Source organism: Manacus candei, unplaced genomic scaffold (genome assembly GCF_025592945.1).
Source record: "Manacus candei isolate 608988 ecotype Guabito, Panama unplaced genomic scaffold, ASM2559294v1 h1tg000071l, whole genome shotgun sequence".
NCBI classification, from domain to species: Eukaryota; Metazoa; Chordata; class Aves; order Passeriformes; family Pipridae; genus Manacus; species Manacus candei.
Genome location: NW_026138119.1, coordinates 6,630,726 through 6,652,493, shown reverse-complemented (window position 1 = coordinate 6,652,493; position 21,768 = coordinate 6,630,726). Strand labels below are relative to the sequence as shown.

The 21,768-nt window shown below is 38.7% G+C and overlaps 1 protein-coding gene across 6 annotated transcripts in view; it reads right to left on the bottom strand.

Moving 5' to 3' along the window:
- Positions 1 to 21,768, bottom strand: part of CDK5RAP2 (CDK5 regulatory subunit associated protein 2) — a 72,435-nt gene that overhangs the window by 26,382 nt on the left and 24,285 nt on the right. For 4 of the 6 annotated variants that reach the window (XM_051807864.1, XM_051807863.1, XM_051807861.1 and 1 more), the window contains exons 15-24: positions 18,977 to 19,074; positions 15,957 to 16,087; positions 14,240 to 14,355; positions 12,637 to 12,765; positions 8,914 to 9,009; positions 8,188 to 8,235; positions 7,383 to 7,573; positions 4,693 to 5,155; positions 1,894 to 2,158; positions 443 to 559 (exon numbers count right to left, since the gene is read on the bottom strand). In XM_051807864.1, the coding sequence (XP_051663824.1) occupies positions 443 to 559; positions 1,894 to 2,158; positions 4,693 to 5,155; positions 7,383 to 7,573; positions 8,188 to 8,235; positions 8,914 to 9,009; positions 12,637 to 12,765; positions 14,240 to 14,355; positions 15,957 to 16,087; positions 18,977 to 19,074 (1,654 nt within the window). The remainder of the gene's footprint in view (positions 1 to 442; positions 560 to 1,893; positions 2,159 to 4,692; positions 5,156 to 7,382; positions 7,574 to 8,187; positions 8,236 to 8,913; positions 9,010 to 12,636; positions 12,766 to 14,239; positions 14,356 to 15,956; positions 16,088 to 18,976; positions 19,075 to 21,768) is intronic. The other 2 variants (XM_051807865.1, XM_051807860.1) reach the window with 1 other exon arrangement.

Here is a 21,768-nt window from a genome sequence, read left to right as displayed (position 1 = left end):
TTCATTAAATGATTCCATTAGGTTTCAACCTAATTGAATGCCTTCAAATAATTCAGATAAGCAAAATTCTATCATTCAGTTGCTTCAATCCAATAGTTCAGAACTAGATGCAGAAGCAATAACTAACAAACATTTAATTCAGAGGAGAGTTCAGAAGTGAGGACATTAGCAACAGAGATCAGAGTCAGGCAAATAACTCATTACTTTTACTGGAAACCAGACTCATAAATCCCTGTGGCCCTTCTGAAAGCACAACTCTGAAAGACCAGCTTGGATCCTTGGAGCAATTAATCCATACTAGCTAAGAAAATGAGATTTAAAACCCACAAATAATGGCAAGGGAGATGATTACCTGCAGCAATTTATGATTTTATACAACTCAGAAAAAACTAGAATTTTAAAGTTTCCTTTTTTCTAATACTATACCATATAAATTCCTTACCTTGATAGTTTTGCTGATTTTTGTCCATCACATACTCATTCTTGTCCTCTGCACCTGGATCAACACCTTCCAACTCCACCTGGGTTTCACTATTATCCACTTTGAGCAATGAGTCAACTGGAGAACAGTGGGGGAAAGTAAAACACAATTCAGTAAGTGACTGAAAAAAATTAAATGGGGACAGTTAAAAGAAACAAAACCAAAAAGCAACCAACCAAAGCACAAAACAAAAAGCAAAAACAAACCCACCTCACAAATCCCAACCCGGTTCTCTGACAATTTGGAACAGGAAAATATTGGTCATGTGTAACAGTGCTTGCACATATTTTTAAAATACTTGAACTAATTATAAGGATAACTACTGAGAACGACTTGCAAAGGCTCCTACTAACAAATGAAGATAAACATTTGCAAGTCCCCTTTGTGATGTTACAGTTCATCAATTTGTAGTGCATTTTTCAATGTTTTATGTTAAGTTTAGAGAAAAGGCTTCCAAGTTTCTCCAGCATGAGCACTGATCATAAACTAATCTTCTGCAATCTCCCATTGCAGCAAGCCTTGGAATTACCAAGTGTGCAGTACAAGTGTTACCCAGGGGAAAGAAATCAGTGTGGAAAGGAAACCACAGGAGTGCAGCTTCTGATTCATCTCAGCATTCAGTTTAAAAGTACTGCCCTTCTCAGCATTCTCCATGGGCTTTGCACCTACCAGAATTAATTGCTCCAGTCCCATCACCTTAAGTATTTACAACAAATTGTACCATATCTGTCCCTTTCCACAACAACTTTATCAACAAAAAAGTCTCTGCAAACTCCGTGTTTGACAGTGGTTCACTCACCACTTGATTGAAACTTATTTCTCACACTGACACTCCCTCCCCTATCCTTCAGATCTCCACTCAGTTTTTATTCTAACTGCTAAGTGCATTTTTGTTTTTTTACCACTCCAAATCTTTCTGTAATACCCATTGCTCTCTGTCTTACAATTTGTCATAGTTTGCTGATCCTGACACTTTGTCAACAACTGAGTTTAGATTAACCCACCACACTGGAAACAGACACAGATTACTTGATTGATCCGTGGAATATTGAAAAAACTTAATTATGCAGCATAAACAAATAAAGTATTTTTTACTCTCCTGTCTCCATTACTGACAGTTTTCATTAAACTTGGCATCCTATAAAGGAAATTTTTTATTTACCTAAACACTGACATATACATGTGCACGTGTGGCACTCTGTGCATCTGTCATTTATTATGGATTTTGTGCCATGTGTACACAGCACTTCCTATTCCATAAAAAGCTGGTTTACATTTTAGTGGCAAAGAGGAAAAAAAAAGGTGTTTTTCAAGATCTGTACACTGTTTTCAGCACTATAGATATATAAAGACGATCTGGGTTTAAGCCACTATTCCAAGCAGCACAATCACCACGTCTGTTCATTATTTACCTCTCCCTGATGTGCTTCCCTGGGCAGGCTCTTCTCCAAGGTTTTCAGCTCCAGACTCATCCAATGAGTCTCCATTAGTTTGTGCCTGCAGTGGTTTGGTTTGTGCTTCACAAGCTTTCAGACCTTCCCAGGGTGTCCTGGTACAACACTGTGGTTCTGACCCCGATTTCTGCATCCAGGAGTTCAAAGGCACATTTCCTAAGGGTCTGGAGGATTTTAAGAGCACGGGCAGACGGGATTTCTTGGGCAGGGAAGAAGAGCCAGCCTGTGTGGAATAAAATGGGGAGTTGTAGCTCACATGTAACAGTCAGAGCATAGGAACTACAAGGAAACATTTTGTAGAAAAATAAAATTTTTCCTGTAAGATCAGTCAGCTGTCACTTTAGTTTTGACAATAAGTTTGCAATGCCCTTGGCTACATGAAAAATAAACAGAGAGGCAGAAAACCCATTCCACTGGTACAATTTTCTGTAAGTACCAGCTGCTCATGCATCCACAGCCTCCCAGTGACTGGCTTCCAGCTCAGGAACCAACACAGCAAATCCAGCAGTGACCAGCAAAGGTTTGTAACCAGCAGAACTGTTAGTTTGTTATTTATGGATGCCTTAGGAAAATAGTTTCTCACCCAAACTGACCTCTCTAACTGCTACTTCCTACTGTCATTTATATCATAAATGTCTGCCAGCCCAGCAACTTAACACCTTTAAGTTAACTTTAAAACCTGTTCCCCTTAAAACACTTTTTTTTTAGTTGAGGATCTTCCTCATTTTTAAAAAATTCTGAGCTTACTTTCCTTTCTTCCTTTTGTTTCCACCTAACAACCCCTATTTCCATAACCCTGAGAAAATCAACACAGCTTTGCATCAGCCACAGGGGACATTTATCCTGCCACAGAGAAATTCTTCATGAACAAAACCAGCTCCTTCACCCATATAGTCTATAAATTGTTTCTGCAGCATTCCCAGTTCCTACTGTAACAGACATTCTGTCACTGGAATTGGGGGAAGTTAAATTTCTTAAGTCACCACATTTTAGCCTCTCGCCTTTTGGAAAGTCTGCACAAAACAAATGTTCCTTGTTTAAACCACAGAGCATAAAATAGTGCTATCTCCAAAAAGATAAAAGCATGCTATGTGTTGATGAGAGTTATGGAATTGTGTGCAATAATAATAATAAAAATCAATAATGGCATGTTCAGATAGATTGAGTTTATTTTTTTGCTGTTCATTTGCTCTACCAGTGTCCTGAGTCCCCTAATTTCTTTCACCACCCAATGTATTCTGAAATACCTTTTCTCATTCACTTCTTGGCAATTATAGTCTTTACACAATTCAAAATAATAAAATGCAAGTTCCATTTTCCTAATGCCATACTCAATCCCTTTTGTACATACATGAATACAATATCATCCACAGGCTGAAATATAAATCCAGAACTTCCAGTTAACTAAACTGCATTAATAACAACAAACCATTCCCAGCTGTCTCAGGGCTGTGGCACAGACACATATGTCACCCAGATTACCCAAAGGCCAGTTCAGCTGGGTAATTTATAAAAGCCATTCCAGAGCTAAAGATACACTGCATTAGTCCAAACAAGAAAGCTTTTAAAGCAACTGATTCAGGGATTGCATTGAGGTTGCAGCTGATTAAACTAGAGAGGAATCAGAAGAGTATATTGAAACTCAGGGAAAACAGGAACCTGGAAAAAAGAGAAGTGCAGAAACAATCACAGGATGGTTTGGGTTGGAAGGGACCTTAAAGCTCACATCATTCCAACCCCTGCCATGGGCAGGGACACCTTCCACTAGCCCAGGTTGCTCCAAGCTCCATCCAACCCGGCCTTGAACACTCCCAGGGATGGGGCAGCCACAGCTTCAGAAAAATGAATCCAAAAGGAACAAGCCAGAATAAAAATGAACAGTTCCTAATTGCTGCCTCACATAAATCTCTTGATCACTAAAGTCATGGGAACCACTCTTTGCAGAAGGTGCTACAACATTCCCCATTAGAAGTGCACAAAATCAAAAGCAACGCTCTCCTTTGTCTGCGCCGCAGGAGCCAAGATCTTCAAAGAGTTTTCAACTTCACTTCTATCACTGCTGCTGAAACAATACACAGGAACTCTTTAGCAGACACTGTTTTCCCACCTCTTTGTTTGGGATCACAGGCTGCCTGCAGACAGAAGGCTCGAAAACTCAAGTTCTGTCTGTGCTGACAGAACAGATTCTGTGCTCTCAGGTTCCAAACCAACACGACAAACTGCCCCCCAGTTTCACAGTGCCCCACTGGCCACACTTCTCTAAAAGCAAGATACAATTATTAGATGTTAACTGAAGGCTAAAATTGAGATTGGAGTTCGTGGAAGTCTACCCCTGACTCCTCACCAGCCTGCTCTCAGACATGGTGCAAGGAATTTTCTAGAACACATTTGCCATTTCGACTCAATCAATGAATTCACTCTGCTCAGGCTCTGCAGGCTGTGACCATCTCTGCAGGAACACAAGGCAGTGCAGAATCAGGCCATTAAGCTATAAACTCTTTTTCCAAAAGCTGTAATATTTACTAGTATCTGGTCCCAGTGAGGATTGAAATTCAGTTAATTAACGTTCTAAAGCAGGCTGAAGTATGTGATGAAAAGCTCTGAACATTAAGAACAATTATCTAAAATATATTTGGCTTACATCTCTTTTCCTAATATTAAACATTACACAAAAGCAAGATTTAATATTAGAAATGAAACATATTTTTTCCCTTTTATATATCTATTCCCTAAGTACCAGAACGAGAATAAACTTACTTCATTTGTTCTTGTAAAAAAAAGTCTTTCATGCTGTTCACCCTTCTTATACACATTTCCTTGCTGATGTTCTCTTTCTGCATTTAATCTTGAATAGTTTGACTTTTCTTCTGAGGCTCCTTTTTTGCCTTCATGTTTGAATCTCATGACATTACTCTTTAAAGTCATTGTTTGTGTAGCTGCATCTTTCAATTCCACTTTCAACAACTGAATATCCTTATTAATCTGTGGCACTGCATCTGGATAAAGCTTCTCTTTCCCATCAAAAGTTGATTTCAATTTTACTTGCTGCTTTAAGAATTTAGTGACCTGCTTGAAACGTTTGAGTTCAGCTCTTAGTTGAATAATCATTTGCTTAAGATCTTTTTCATCCTTTTTCTCTATATCTTCACTTGAACATTCTTCCTCAGTCATGTTCAGATGATCTAACAGTTCATTTACAATTTTCATTTGTTCTTGTCTGCTGCACTCGGGAAAGAGGAGAGAAAAGCCATGAATTTAGATTTTTATTTAAGCAAACAAAAATACCTTCTAAGAAACTCTTCTGCTGTGTCGTGACACATCTGAAATTCCCAGGAGATTCTGTTTTACTCACTAATGAATTACGAACAAACAGAGTTTTTGAAACCCTTTCACAACTCAAATTCTATCATAAATTATCTCATCAGTGCTTTTCTCCTATTTATAACCATATATGCTCTACTGTCCCTCTCTCAATTTATGAACTGACACTAAACCTCTGGTAACTAAACTGATTGCTTATGTAACAAAGAAATATATGAAATATGAATAGATTTTCAAAAAAGTTTACTCTCTACCTTAAAAATTAATTTATACCAAAACCACGGGAGACTTTAGATCACGGAATCACAGAATATCCTGAATTGGAAGGGACCCACAAGGACCATCAAAGTCCAACTCCTGGCCTTGATGCTGAGTTTTTCTAAAAATCTATCCCTTCATGTATTTTTAATGTAACAGGGAAGATGGAAACGGAGAAAGCAGCCAAAAGCCTGCAAAACCAGCTCACTGCAGACCACCAAACTGCCCCATGGATAACTAGTGGTTCATGGACAACAGTTTGGAAAGTGATGTTTAAGAGAAACTGAAGCCAAATAAGAGGCATTTCAAGCACAAGCAAGCTCTCAAATTCCACAGACAATTTTGTGTGTCCAATAGAGAGCTGTTTGTGCCATTAAACACATAAACCAGCATTTTAAACAACTGCATTTATATAGTTTAGCATTTGAAATGGTAGAAGCTAACTAGGCTTTTTATGGCTTTCTCTGGCATCTGATGTCATTAGTGAGAATTCAGTTATGCAAAGTACAGGCTCATCACCCGTCAATCTGGTCATTTATACTGGAACATAGAAAAAATTACACGCTAGAGTGGCAAAGATGATGGTGCTGGAATCGCTCATTAGCAGACTTTTAAGTAAAGTTAACAAATAAACAATGTTTTCTGTTCATCTTCTAAGGGAGTAGTACCTCCTCATTCACCACTAACTACTGCTGTGACAACTAAGACCATGTATGCCTGTTGGGAGAGTTTTAAATAGTAATGTAAAAATAGAGAATTGCTGGAGTAAAGCCAAGTGCAGGGTGGTGAACACAGAAACCAGGATTTGACTTGTGTGATATTCTGCTCCCAGCATTGCTCAGCAGAGTTTATGGGGAAGGTCATTCCCATCACCCTCCAAAAATCACTACACCCAGTGAAGGAACAGCACTGAAAGGCATTGGAAAAGACACATAATCCTGGACATAGTGATTACAGTGGAGAAAACCAGGAAAGGAAAATGAGAATCATCTCCACCAAGACTCTAATTCAGTTCTCAACCAGGAGATAAGTGGTGTAAGCATGAAATTGGGGAAACTAGTCAGGGAGTGTGGTTTTCCTGTACAGGCATTTCTTGCTTGGTATCGGCCAGTTCCTATGGAAATGAGCATTTTAGCTGGGAATTGATCAAATCAACACACACAGACACTTCAAAACCACTGATTACACCAGGGCTTGTACAGATTTTGGTACACGAGTGTCTCCTCCTGCATTGAAAGTGATCCAAATACACACAGAATGGTTCATCTCAGCACAGTCCTACAAGTGGTTGTACTGGAATAATCTCCTATTCAACTGCAGGACACGGGCCCCAAAACCCCCTGAACCACTGACAGAGAGCAAACCTCTGCCCAGGCAGTTCAGGTGAAATGCATAGAGTACCATCCCTTCAAAATTATCCCTGTAAAAATCATTGTAACTCCAATTCCTCTGCCCTCAGATCCCCATATACATAATTTTTACAGCAGTAAAGTGTTGTCCCCTCCACCACACCACCTGTGCTCTCAGATATTTTGGATTTTTAAAGAAAAATACCACCTATTATGAACTGAGTCCTTTAACTCTGCTAGACCCCATCCTAGAAGCAATCAGTCCCTGCAGCAAAGCTCCAGGTACCAGTAACTTTGGAGAGTTTCTTTCTTGCAATGGGTTTTTCTTAAGGATTTCTGCTGATAGTGTGTTTCCTAATTACTTAATTGCATGATAGACTAAAATGGCTCTGAAGGTGTCTTGCCAATCTCTCAGGTAAATTAGACAGTGCCATTATCCAAATTCACTTTAGCAAAATTACTTTATTCTCTTTTCAAATAGAAATACTGTCAAAAGCAGTGCATATCCCTCATACTTACGTAGATTCCAGCACAGATGTTCTATTTTCTCTTAAAAGAGATGTGAGCAAGCTCTCTTCTGTTTCATATTCACTCATTCCCATTCTGCCCAAGTGTTTGTCAGCTGTATCATGCTCAAATTGAGGCTTAATTGGACTCCTATAATGTCTGTCTTTGCAGAAACTCTCTGAATAGCCCGATGGAGTTATCTGCTAAAAAATTGCAAACATTGTCTTATTACACAGGTATGTAATGTTCTATTAAATTCAGGGCTGTAATCTTTTTTGTAATCAGGTTTGGTAATTCCTGATGCTCTTTATCTGCATTAAGAAGCATCCACAGACATTTCGCTGACTATTTATTAATAGGAAAACCAATTAACATCTATTTCATATGATTAATTCATAGGGATCAGTTGTTTAGGAAGGAGTAAGAAGATTTCCCTGAAGGTCTTTATCTGTGAAGAGGTACGAAACTTCTGGAATGTTGCCTGCAAACTGCAGCTAACATTTTATTAGTTCAACTTGGAGTCATCTGTATTTACAGTACAAATTCTGTCCTGGGATCTCCAGATGCAAGTGATGGCTGGGACAGGAAACAACATCAAGCATTTACAAGCTGCCAACTCCTTGCAGAAAACACTGTAGGTGTGTCCTAGGAAATTTCTGCCTGGGATCTCTGCAGTCATTCAGCCCCCAATTAAAACAATCAAAGTCAGTGTCAATCACATGAGAATTCAGGCCCATGTGTGTGGGTACAATTTCCACCAGCAGAGAGAGATGAGGATGTTAAAGAGCCAAGAGAATCTTATCAATACATCACTAACCTGTTTATCCACCTCACAAGGAAAATCCAAAGATACTTGAAGGCATACCTGGTAAACAAACACAGAAATTACAAATTGCATCATTATTCTTCAACATTACTATACAAAATGCCCCATTTTGTGTCATATTTTAGCATGTTACAGTTTTTAAACCCGAAAGGTTCAATTTTAATTGCACTTGATGATCCTCTAAGGTCCCTGCGATCTGAATTATTTTGTGATTCTGTGATGCTTTATATTAGAATAAGAGGACAGTAGATTCCTGTGTGTATAAAAATGCAGTCTACCAGTTACCAAGAACATCAAGTACTTCAAACCTGAAGAAAGATCTACAGTATTTTTTCCTCTATCACAGCAGCAAATGAATCTCACACAATTTGTACTATAGGCCTGGGTGCAATGGAGGGAGAAGATCAGTGTGTGTTTAGGTAAAGAAACATGATTTGAAGGGACTCTCTGTCATCCCCTTTCAGGATGACTATAAGTACTCCAACAAGAGAACACAAGGTCCACAATGAAACCTATTTTGACTGTAAAGCCAGCAGAAAAATACAGGAAAAAGCTTCCACAAACTCTTAAGGATAACAATCAGTTGAAAGCAAACTCAGATAACAAGAAAAGCATGCTTTGGTCACAAAAGACTTTGTGTTCTAAGAAAATAAGAGATTTTAAAGGCATGCAGAGAAGAGGGCACTGTAACCCAGTGTACCCTGAGGAGAGTCCTACCTGACTGACCCTCTCACAAAACTGACTGTTCTGCATCTTCCTGTCATTGTCACCATCTTCAGTCTGCATTACAGGCTCCTCTGTTGTTTCAAGACACTACACAAAGTATGGAATGATGTGAAAATGTAGCACAAAAAAAAAAATACTGTGATATGAAACATGCATAAATAAGTCAGTGACATGTCTTAAAAGAAAAATAAAAAAAGCCTGTAATACAAAGTAACAAACACTGAATTAGATTTCTTCGACAAGAACAAAGAAAATTAGTACAAACCCCAGGAATGACTCTCAGCAAATACAGTGAAACTTCATCTTATACATTCCTTTATTTTTATTTAACCCTTTCTCCTCAGAATTTATAAAACATATAAAACCAGTCAAGTCCTTGTGGAAAAGGAGCTCTGTCTCCTCAGTCGTATTCTCGTTATGCCTATTCTATTTTCCAATTTCCAGAATTTATATTCATTTGCTACACAGTTTAGGCTCTTCTCCAGCATCCAAGAAACAGATTCAGGTGAGAGACTGGAGGGAAAGGAACTGGTGTCTCGGGGTCCTGGATGTGGTATTTATAGCTTGGTGCTGAAACTCAGCGAGAGAGAAACCTGCTTCCCCAGGATCACAGGCTGGAAAGTCCTGTCTCATGAGTCAGTCCCATTGCAGGCAAAAAGGATTCTATGAGCAGAGTTATTTCTGCTTCCTAAGAACACTGGGAATTGAATGTATGTGTGGGGTCTGATTTTTTAATTGAGCACACATTGAATGTATGTATATATATATATATATATATATATATATATATATATATATATATATGAAATTAATGAGAAAAACCTTTTTAGCTCCCAATCCCTTGCAGTAGAAGCCACTCTAATGGTTTTTAGTACGAATTTTAAAAGGCAGAAACCGGATGGTGCAGTGTATTAATACATTTGCCTTTTACAATTAGAATTCTATGCAGAAAACTTAACTTCCAAGTCATGTTTGGATTATTTTGGTATTTTCACTCAGATTTGGTTTTCTAGGACAACACAGAAGAAAGACAACTTGAAAACTGGAGGAGGACACAGATGGGACTGTGGTGTATAGCAAGGGCATGCATTATAAAAAAATCTTTTTGTTGTCATCATGGGATGACAAAAGTCTAATAATGTTAGCTATTATATAAAAAAAAAACTGTTTAGATTTAATCTTCCATGTGTAGATTAAGGACAAACCCTGCATTTGTGTATTAAAAATGAAGTAGTTTGCACATGTAACTTATCCATCCAATGCAACCACCTTTTATAACTCAACAGTTTTTAGTACCTGCTCTTCCAAGGCCAGTATTTGGTTTTATAAGTGAGGATTCTTACCCTGAAACTACTGCATAAGACCAACAGGTTATAAATACACTATTACAAGGAATCACTGCAGGTTGAGCCTGCTCCTATGGTCCTCTCTCTGAGAGGCTGAAGACAAATTTTCTGTTCTCCAAGGAATATAACCTAATGTGCAACAAAATATTAAAAGAAAGTAAGTGTCTCAAGGCCAGAAAAATAAACCTACCAAGACTAAGCTGCCTGTTTTAAAGTATTTCCTTGGAGACTGAAAACCTTGAGAATGTTTTTTTTTAAATGAACCCCTGATATGCTTGGTTTGCAAAGATCCCCAGAGCCCTGAAGGTTGAAATCACTGAGGCTGCTTCTCTCCAAGAAAGCAGATGTTCAGAGGACAGTACAAAAACAACCTCTTCCTCTCCTTTTTCTCCCTCCCAGCATGAACAGGAAGGCAAGAAAGAGAGGACTAGGGGCTATCAGAGACCCTGCAGAGGCACCAACATGCAGATTCATCTGATTTGTGCTCCAGCTCAGGGAAGGAAAAGCAAAATAGGAACATTTTAAGAACCTGAGAAAGGTACATCTTCCTGTGTCTGTCCAAATTCCTCTTATAACACATGTTAGTGTTATCCCAGCACCACCTGCCAACAAATTTTAGCTCAAAACCCACACAAAAAATAGAACATAGGGTTTTTTGACAGTGCTTATTAATATATAAAACACACTGTTGTCACGATCCATAACCCAAAATCCAGGTTGCCATTTATTGCCAGGCCTGATAAAATGACAAATGGTATAAATGATAAATGATAAGAACTTTTAAACTAAAAACTTTTAACTAAAGATCCTTTCACTTTTGAGCTCCAGAGTACTACTGTCATTCTGGCACAGGTTAAAATCCATATTTAATTCTCTTATTTCCTTTACCACAATTGTGGGATTTATTTATATTTTACAAGCTTCACTCCTCATCATTCTACATCTAATTTCGTGTAGGGAGTTTTCAGAGAGTAGGTCTGTGTGTCCTTGTCATGTGGAGACAAGCAGGAGAGCACAGTGTCCTGTCATGATAATCCCAGCACAGGACTGGAATTCCTTTGGAATTAACTGCAGCATCCTTGGGGGTGCAGCACCCTCTGCAGGATGATAAGGCAAAATGCAAAAAATATTAATTATGGGAAGTGCAGGCACTCAGAAAGGGATCACCCCACAAGCTCTGTGCCCAGACCTGTTAGTGACACATAAATTCATTATTTCAATAAAACCACGGCACCCCTAAAGGTCTGTTTCTCATTTAAAATGTATTTCAATTAAAGGTAGCATGAGTAAGCCTTAAAAATTGAAAAAGCAAGAATATTTGGTGACTTTTGATGATTGTTCAACAGCACATCCAGGAAAAGACATGAGCCTTTTTCCTGAGTCCTGCAGAAAAATCACCAATACCACAGTCCCAGTTCTGGAATCAGCCAGTCCCTACACATAAGAAATTCAAACTGTTCCTGTCCTTGTTCTTTTAATTCAGAAATTCAAGGCACAAAATACCAGCACCATCATTATTCCTTCCACATTTTTTTCCTTCCTATTCAATATGTTCTGCAAACAACAACGGGACTGAAAGCAAAAACCACAAAGGAATATAAAGACAAGCACTACCAGCCACACTTCCAGAAATATTTTCCAACAACCTGGAAGGGTCAGTAGGATCTCTCAGAGCCTCCTGAACACCCTTCACCACTCACACACAGTAACACACGTGGGGACCCAGCTCCCAAAATGTTTCTCAGTGGAACCTCTTCTTTCCCACAGCTAAAAACAGTCTCAGCCTCAGGAAAAAGAAGGAAATACCAGCAAGGATTATTTCCACAGTGCTGGGGGCCCCTTCTTCATGTAATTTTCTGCTCTATATGAAGAAACAGCCACACATTTAGGTGATCTGAAGTGTTATTCTCTCTTTTTTGGCTACATTGGACCCTTTTGTTTTGTAGATGCAAAGGAAACCTAAACCAAGCTCAGAGAATTAGACCCAGCATGAGAATGACTCTGCAACAGCAAAGAGATTTTCAAGAATAACTAAAATGTTATATAAGATACTGCTTTCTTTGTAAAATTAACTATTTCCTTCCCTTTCAATTGACAAAACAAATAGATCACAGACCCAATTAATATTTAAATGAGTATGTTGCTTCCTTAAAATCAACTTGACACATCACTGAACATTTGCATTGAGCTGATTCTCTGTTGTGCTAACACGTTAAAGTTGTTTACATCATTAATTTAAAAAGTTATTATAAGGAATTAGCAACTTCAGCCCTGAGGGCTTTACACTCCTTCTGAACTGATGTAAATGACTCCACAAGGTACATTAGATGAGAGAGTCAGACTCAGTACTCTAAAACAGAAAACCTACCTCTCTGTGGTTTAATATTTTCAGTGTTTCCTTCCCTTGAGAATCTGTTGTACAACATCCAGACTGCCTTTCCTTAAGTTCTTGATTAATTGACTGCAGTTCCTTAACCATCAGGAGCAGATCAGACACCTAAATAATCAAAGGAAGAACAAGTAGAACTTTTAACATCCAAACTAGTAGGAAAACACATGATGATATATAAATGTCCAGCTAAATCCAAACTGCAAAGTGGGAGAGGCTGGGTTTGTGTGCCTGTCCTTGAGGCAATCTATGTGTGGAAACATGGTTATGTATTTGTGAGTTGGCATTCAAGGAACCTTAATTTGTAAGACTGTAGTTTCCAGTCAGTTATTAAGTTCAGGTATTAAGTTTCACAACTCAGTGGTAAGAACAAACCTGAGGGCACCTCACACCAGCAGCTGATTTGAGAAGAAACATTTAATGCAAGAAAAAATGGCATTGCAGGGAAATGGCATCATCCAGAAACAACCTGTTCTTCTGCCTCCAAACCCATTTATAAATTACTCCCATTCTGAGCAGCTTCACAAACACAAAATCTGAATGGACACTCATGTTCAAAGCTCTTGAACAGACATTACAGTCACAAACACATTTAGTATATCGAGAAGGCAACATTTGGAGAAAAAGGTGAAATCTTTTTATTAGACCAATTAATATACTTGGAAAAACAGGTCAGCTTTCAGGCACACAAACCCCTTTTCCAGTAAGAAGTTATATATAAACATCTTCTGCTAATGAGGGTCCCTGAACCTATTGAGGGGAATATGCTCAGAGATAAAAGTGGTGTAACCCCAGAATGGCACTGGGACACAATCTGGGGCTTTTTTAGTGACACCTGCTCAGTGTAAGGCAAAATTCCTTCCTTTAGATTACCCACCTCCAGAGTGTGAGCACCTGCCTACAATTCAGCTGGCCCTGAGAAATATAAAACTCCACTTATATTCACTCCCAAACAACCACATTCAAAATAATTCCTTGTCATAAACTGGAGCATGGACCAGAGGTCACTGCACAGGGCAAGGAGTAAGAGAACAAGTTTCTGACCTCTGATATTGGTTTATTATATGGCAGAGGTCTGCACATTTAATCCCTGTGAATTTCAGTTCTCCTTATGTAGAATGGAGACAACATTCATTTATCACTGGTTTATTTTATAACATGCCCTATTTACCAAAAGGTTTGAAAGTCCTGGAGTGTGCTGTATAAACTATATATCTTCATGTTTATAAAGGTGCATGAAATACACATTGTGGGATGTTTAATGTCAAAACTTTCCTTTGGAGTTGATGTACATGATGTCTGAAACATGGAATTGAGTCAAAAACTTGAGTCCAAGTGTCTCAGAGCATACAACTTTGGCAGCAACTCCCCCCACCTTTCAGCTGATTCTGAAGTCCATGTGGTGTAACAAAGACTAAATAGTTCATAAAAGGTGGGTCAAAGAACCACAGAGATGTTTCCTTCAAATCCTTTCAGAACAACCCAATTGTATCTAAATAACATTTCTGTGAGAGATACAGAAACTATAAACAAAGCAGAATAAAGCCATTAGAAACAGTAAATAATAAAAAAAGATCAATACCTTTTTCTTAAGTTCTTCAAGAGACAGATGATCTATCTGTAGGCTTAAATGATCTTGTTCTCCTAAACAGATACTCATATAAGATGTTTGATCACCACAGAAAGATAGTGTTTCATCTGCCAAAATAATCAAGGACAGGCATTATTTCAGAAATTCCATTTGCAGGAAAACACAGCACAAAATGCACAGACAGGACTTTTCGAATAAGAACCTTCCAGTAAGTCTCTGGGAGGCCAGTTAAAATGTTTCATTCCCAAAATAAGCTTTCTGTTTAATTGAAAAAAATTTTGTCCCCATATTTCTTTGTGCTTCTGACACACAGACATGCTGCATTTTCTGTGGCTGTATTTTCTGTGGTTATCAGCATGAGTTGTGAATGTAATTCTGAATTATAATTTGCATATTTAGCATTACAATTAGAAATAATTTTTAGGAAGGATAAGTTAGGCATGAATAGTTATTCGGTTTTAACTATATTTTTATGAACATGAACTCAAGGTTTCAAGGCAAAAGGCCAGGTTAGACAAAGTTAATGAATTTATTTTGCTTTTGAGTCAAAAGAGTGCAGCCATTGAATTGTAAATAGTTACTTATTCATTTCCTCTATAACTGCAGGAATTATTTGTTATGTTTCAATAAACACCTGCTTATTTACAATATAGATGACAGCTAATTCTACAAATGGATCTCCTTAAATAGAGAGAAAGCATATCTAAAGTAGGACAAAGAAGAGACATCCAAATCCTACTCCCAGCTCTGACACTGACCCTGTGGCTGCTGCAAGGACCCAAAACTCACAAATTATCACTAATTTTTCAGAGTCTTCATTCCCAGCAGCCTCACCCTCAACAAAACTGCTCCTGAGAACACAGGAGCATCCACGAGACCCTTTGGCCCACCCTGGTTGTGGATCATCTGTGGGCTTTTGAGGCTGGAAACTCTGAAACAGTCAAAGTTTACCTTTTATCACTTATCAGAGCTGTCAAGGGAGTGATGCTAAAACTGAAAATCCAAGTTGAAAGGGGAAAGTGAACAGGCTTTATTGTTATTTATATATCCCCTAAGGAATAAACCAGATACATCTTGTACATATGCAGTAAACTATATTTAACAGTGCCCACTGACATTATTCTTTTCTATATCTAAGAATATCCTAAAAACACCTCCCAAGACGTACAATAAAAAAGCTTGAAGATAAAGTTATAGTTTAAGGCTCTACTCTTTCTGAATCACTAAATAACAAAACCTCTGGCTACCTTTTCTTTCTCTAGAAATAATTCTTCTATTAGGAGGAGGTTATCCATTGTCTGAGACACAAGTTCTTTGGGAAGTAATTACATCCCATGGTCAGAAGGTGATCCCATTGCCACAGGTTGATTCCAAGTCAGGAATCACAGACTTCTGTGAAAAACATAAATTCTGAGGGTACAAAACTTTAAGCAGCATGAAATAATCCCTGTTGCAGAATTGCCATGGAATTACCAACACCTGCTGCATGGAAAGAGAGAAGCTGTCCCTCTGTATGTGCCCTGATTGCTCCAAGACGTTCTGTTACAAATCCCCCAAATCATCTTCAGTGTAGAAAGCCCAAAAGAAACCTTTTCACACCTTTTTTACTCTCAAATATTTCTTCCCCATCACAGCAAATTGACTGTAAAAAAAACCCAGGGGTATTTTTTGGTGCAGGGAGAGGGTTGGGCTGCACATGGCTACAGACCTTGGCGGTTCTTCATGTCCTTTATCTGATCCTCTAAGATCTTCTGTAGATTCCGGTTGCCTAAAACATCTTCTTCCAGTTGTTTTCTCAACATGAAAATGTTGTTCAGTTCCACTTGCAAGCTATTTATGCTGGATAGAAAAGGGGGGGGGGGAAAGAAATCTTTGAGATTCAACTCAAACCTCAGCACATTTTATCCACCTGGGCTTGCACCAAGAGCCCATTTCAGGTTCCCCATTGCTGGGTTTCACCACAGTTACATCATTTTCATGCACGAGCCCAAACAAATCCCTACATAGGAAGAGGAGACTAAATGTTTACATACACAGCCTCTTCCTGCTGTTTTGAGCTGTGCTGTTTCTAAGTCAGCTTCCACATGACAGAGTTATTCCAGCAGCCAACTCTGGGCGATTCTTTTGAAGGAAAAAATCAAAATTACTGACTTCTGGAGAGTATGCCAGAAAAATATCATTATTATATAATGCTGATGGCTTTGTGTACTCCATTATGTGGTGACCATGGAAACTTCATTCCCTTGCCACAGAGCTACACTATATAATCTAATGCTCCACTTAAGAAAAACATCAAAAAATCCTGTTTCACTGAAAATATGACCCAGACATAACTAACAGTTTTATTTCTTCATTTATCCACACAGTCTGTAAAAAGACCTTTTGAGGTCTAAATTGTCTCAATTATCTCAATAGGGCATAAATGTCAAAACTTACAATTTATAAATTTGTCAAGGTGAATTAATTCTTTAAGCAGCTTTGCCAGGGAAGCTCTTTAGCATCAGCCCCTCAGGTCTCACAGTCTCAGCACCTGGAGCTGTCCCTTTCTAAATCTTCCCCACACCCTTCAACTACATCAACAAGACAGTTCTGATCAGTCCACAAAAAGACTTAAGTACTGAAAAAAACAACCTGAAACTGTACTAAAATGAAATAAATAGGATTTAATAAAAAAATAAGTAACACGGTATGACTGAACTCATCGTATTTAATTTATTTTCACGTTTACTTCACTCAGTGTTTTAAAATAAATGAAGCTGCTGTAGAATTTCCAATCCACTGCACTAAATGCCAGAGAATTCAGGGATCTTTAAAAAATTTAAATCCATCTTACAGGAGACTGTACAGGAACATAGAGCACATCATACTTGCATGAGAATAACAGCATATCGTAGAAGCACGTTAATTAAAAGGCTGCATGTATGAAAAGACTCTCAGGCTGTCTCCTGACAACTGTGCTGTTGTCAGGGTTTCCTGCACAAGAAACTACTGCTTTAACCAATTCTGCCTCAGACAAGAGCTTCTTTGAAGAGAGACCCCTCTTAAAAGCTCAGCAAAAAAATTAAGAATAAAAACAAATCAACACATTACTAGGAGCCTTAGGTAAGCACATTTTCTCCTTTTCATGAGTTAGAGGTTTTATAAGAAAAAGCATTGATTCCCCACTTGGAGAGATGGGGAATGTCTTGGTCCTGACATCCTGTACCTTATTTTGAAATATAACCACCCAGGTTGCTTAAAATAAATAATGCCTAAAAGAAGATATGTCAGCAGGAAAACAGATGTTTGCCTAAAATCCTTGTCACTGCTGATGGCAATTAAATTCAGCTTCCTCATTTGTGTATCTGCAGGGCTTGTTTATCCATTTCCAAGAACTTTGGCTGTTCAAGTCTTCCCTGATGAGATTCAGAGCACATCTCAGCCCCCAAAACTATGAGGGGGAGAAACAAGACCAGTCTCCAGCTTCGAGCATCGCGTGCAACCGCTGCGTGACGCTGCTCTGTGCACCCCAGAACCCCACATCAAGAAACCAGAACCAACGATCCTGATCCTGCAGAAGTTAATTGCAGAATTCCTAGGACCCTGATGATTACACCTCCAGTTATAAGTTTCCTTATTTGAAAGGAAAAACTCGTTTTAGAGCCACTTTCCTCTGCTGTTGTTACTGCTTGGAGTGATGACAACCACCTGACCCACAGAACACGGCTCAGTGTCAGGCCACACTCCTCATGTGAAATAAGAAATAATCCCCATAATCTGACTTCTGTCACTATTTTTAATTAACAGAATTCTAGTATCTAAAGCAGCTCCTGAGCTGTGGCCAAGCACAAGCTGGCACAACTGTTAATGTGCTTAACTCACATACAGCTCTCATCTACTCACTTCATGGTTTCCAAACTGCAGTGGGCTATAAACCAACTGCAAACTACAAACACACATTCCCCCAGGGCTGGCAGGAATAAGCCATTGCCTTCAGGCAGAAAGAGTCAGGAGGCTCTCAAACGCTCTCAATATCTAATTAAGGCGTTTGTAATTATAACAGCAATAGTAATTTTTTTATAAAACATTTAAATTTATTTTACTTTACGGCTAAGAATTTTCTTTATTTTATCATAACATCTCCTCCTCAACTGCCAAGCAATAACAGGGTACAAAGTAGGCCACGGATTTCTCTCTAAAATGTTGTGTTCTTTGATTTTAAAAGGTTAAAAACCACTTGCTCCTGCCATACTTCTCAATGCCTTACATCGAAAGTGTACTATGTAATCTTCAATTATGCTGTTTTGTTTAACCTTTTCCAAAGTCTTATGGGTTTATATTCTCATCAAAATTCTCAAAGTGTCACTTTTAAGATAAGCATTATCTGTATTTTAGAAGTAAACCATGGCAAATTGTCCAGCACCCAGAAGTTCACTGCAATTTGATTTTTCCCCTGTATTCCAACACACCACATGTAACTGCTGAAAATCCAGCTGCTTACTTTGGTACCTCAGTGGAAATCTGGGTTATTTCAGATTCCAATCCAAACAGAAATATTTTCAGAAACATTTAAGTCATTTACATAATAGAGCCTCACTTACAAAAATATTTCCCTTTACAGAGATGACTATGGTGAGTTTACAAACAACTGGCTGGTAAAAAAAATCTCCAGTTAAGCTGCACATTTTTCTCCCAACTTCTGACTTTTGCCCTTTGAGTTTAATTATCCCCCAAACCAGAAGTACTCACCTATCTGATTCTTTGAAGGTCTTCACTAGGGTAGAATATATATTTTGTTCTTTCCTTAAAGCAAGAATCAGCTTCTCATACTCAGCTTCTTTATTTTCCTAAATTAAACCAAGAACATACTGAACTTGCAAGGTAATTTTTAAGTTTGTATTGTATCACTGTTTACCTACCATGAGTGAGTCACACATCTAGACAGTGATTCATCATTTTTCTCACAGTCTAAGAAGCTTCCCCCCACCCCAACCCAAAGCATCCTCACTCCCAAAGTTCCAAAACTCCAGGAACAACCCAGCAGGCAGCCATTCCAGAGGAGAGGAAGGGAGGGAAGGGAAAGCAGACAAACCCAAGCTCCAAGAACACATTTTAGAACAAGTCCTCTTGGTGTTCTGGATAAATTTGGCTTTTTTGGGTCAAGGAGTTCCTGCAAATTCTGTTCCATTTCTGAACAACAACAAAAAAAAAAGGGTTGTGTTGAGCCACAACTAAAGGATGACCGTGTCAGACACTCTGTGAGTCAGCTTTCTGCACACTCAGCTGGGTCACCACAAGCTGCTGCTTCACTTGTGCAAAGGAAAGAAAATGGTTTACCTGCAGTCTTGCTCACAGAAAGGATATTGTTATTATCTTAAGAATAAACCCAGACTCTTAGGGTACATTCTCAGTAAGGATCCACTAATTCCCCCAGACTTCTTTCACTCCAAAACAACCACACAGTTCAGCAGGAAGCAAAAAATGCAGCTATTCAAAGGATTATTTGCTTGCACTTATTGCATAAAGGTATCTAAGATATCAGCCATCTCTGAAGAGAAAATAACTGGAATATCTGTAGCAAATTTAGATGTATTAATACCAGGCACAAATTCTGCCTCTGTTTAAGAATTGTTGCTTCTCTCAGTTTTCTTTTTCGACTGAAAACTGAAAGCAGGAACAGAAGAGGTGCCACAGCTAAGGGGGAATCTCAGCTAAGGGAACTCTTCAGAGATACTAAATCATTAGTGAACAGATCATTAACAAGGAACAAACCTACACCCAGGAGTTTTAAGCAGCTGTTATTACTCCAACTGCAGTTCCTAAGGAAGGAATTGCAGCAAAAAAAAAAAAAAATCAGCTACAGTATAATCTTGTTAATTCACACTAACGATGCAAAGACTGTTAATTTGAAAAATTCAGTGTTCTGCAAAGTAAACAGCACAAAAGCAAGGACAACTGGTGTTTACTTTTAATTATTTACACTCATACTTCACTGTATGCTGGTAAACATGTTAAATAATATTTTGCAAGTGTAATCAAGTTTTGCTCAATCAACTCCTGTTCAGGTAACGTGCCTGGCAGGTCCTGCTGCAGCTTCTACCACCAAGGCTACAGAGTCTTTGAAGAAGTGACCTTGCCTTAGGACACAGGTACCGTGTTCAGCTGCCACCTACAGGCACCTGTATTCTAATAAATGTCTCCATGTTCTAGTGCAATTTATACATTAAATACTACTCTGTACTGAAGTGCAAAATACTGAGATTCATATCAAGTTTATCATCTAGATGAGCAGAGGAGGAGCTCACAGCAACAGCTTCTGCTGACTGAGTAACACAAAGGCAAACAGATGGAGGTGGGTGATCCAGAGGCCATTAATAAAAAAAAAAAAACCTCATGCAAAAAAAATGTTAAAAAGTACATCTTGCAGCCTGGATTAAGGAGCCTTATCAATGTGCTGGAACCTCAGCCTTTCAAGAACAGCCACTAAACATAAAATACACAGGTTGCAATTTCACTTGGAAAACTTTGGTCACAAACACTGATCAGTGACGTAGAAAAAGCAACAGGAAAAAAATAAATCTTTTGACTTAATTTAGTCAGTTCGCAGTCTGTTAAAAGTTCCAGTGAACTCTTCCATATGTCTGATACAAGCCTTGCAATTATTACTGAAGACATACAGAGCTACATCCTAATTAAAAGCTCCTCCTGAAGCAGTGGCAGAGCAGTGTCACTCTGCAGGGTTATGGTGCACAGAGCAGGGTCTGTAACTGCTGCCTGAACAAAGCAGTGCCAAACACACCCCCCTGCCAAACACACCCCCCTGCCAAACACACCCCCCTGCCAAACACACCCCCCTGCCAAACACACCCCCCTGCCAAACACACCCCCCTGCCAAACACACCCCCCTGCCAAACACACCCCCCTGCTCCAGCTCCCTGCTCCTTTTAGAAATTCACGTGTTCATTGAGTTCTACATTTGTACCAAAAGCTCAGCGAGCTCGTGAAATCCTCCCAGCTCTTTCTCTGCGTAACGGGAGACAGGAGCTGCTCGTTAATTCCAAATGTCACAGACTATACACAAATTATTAAATTCTAAATTCAACCAGCTAGGTAAAGGTTAGCAAAATCATGAAGAAGTGTTCCCGATTTTTCAGAATCTTTCATGAATAATAAGGGTGAGAAGGTACAGCATGAACTTCCTTTTTTTTTTCTTTTTTTATGTACATTATTACTGTCATTTCTAAATAACGTGTAGGAGTGAATTATTTCAATCAACTCCCCGACGGTACACAAAACATAAGGCAGCTCTGTAACTTAAATAGACTGTAATGCTGGGGGAGTTAATGAAACATTAAACCTCTTGACACATGGTGTGAGGGAAAATGTGTTAGAGAAGATAGCTGTAAGACATCCAGGACCATATTGCAGTGAAAGATTTATATTCCCATGAAAGGAGGCAATCTAATACATTAAAGTCTATATTTAAGTCTGAAATACTATTGCTAAGCAGCAGTGGTGGAAAACATAACTTACTTTCATTA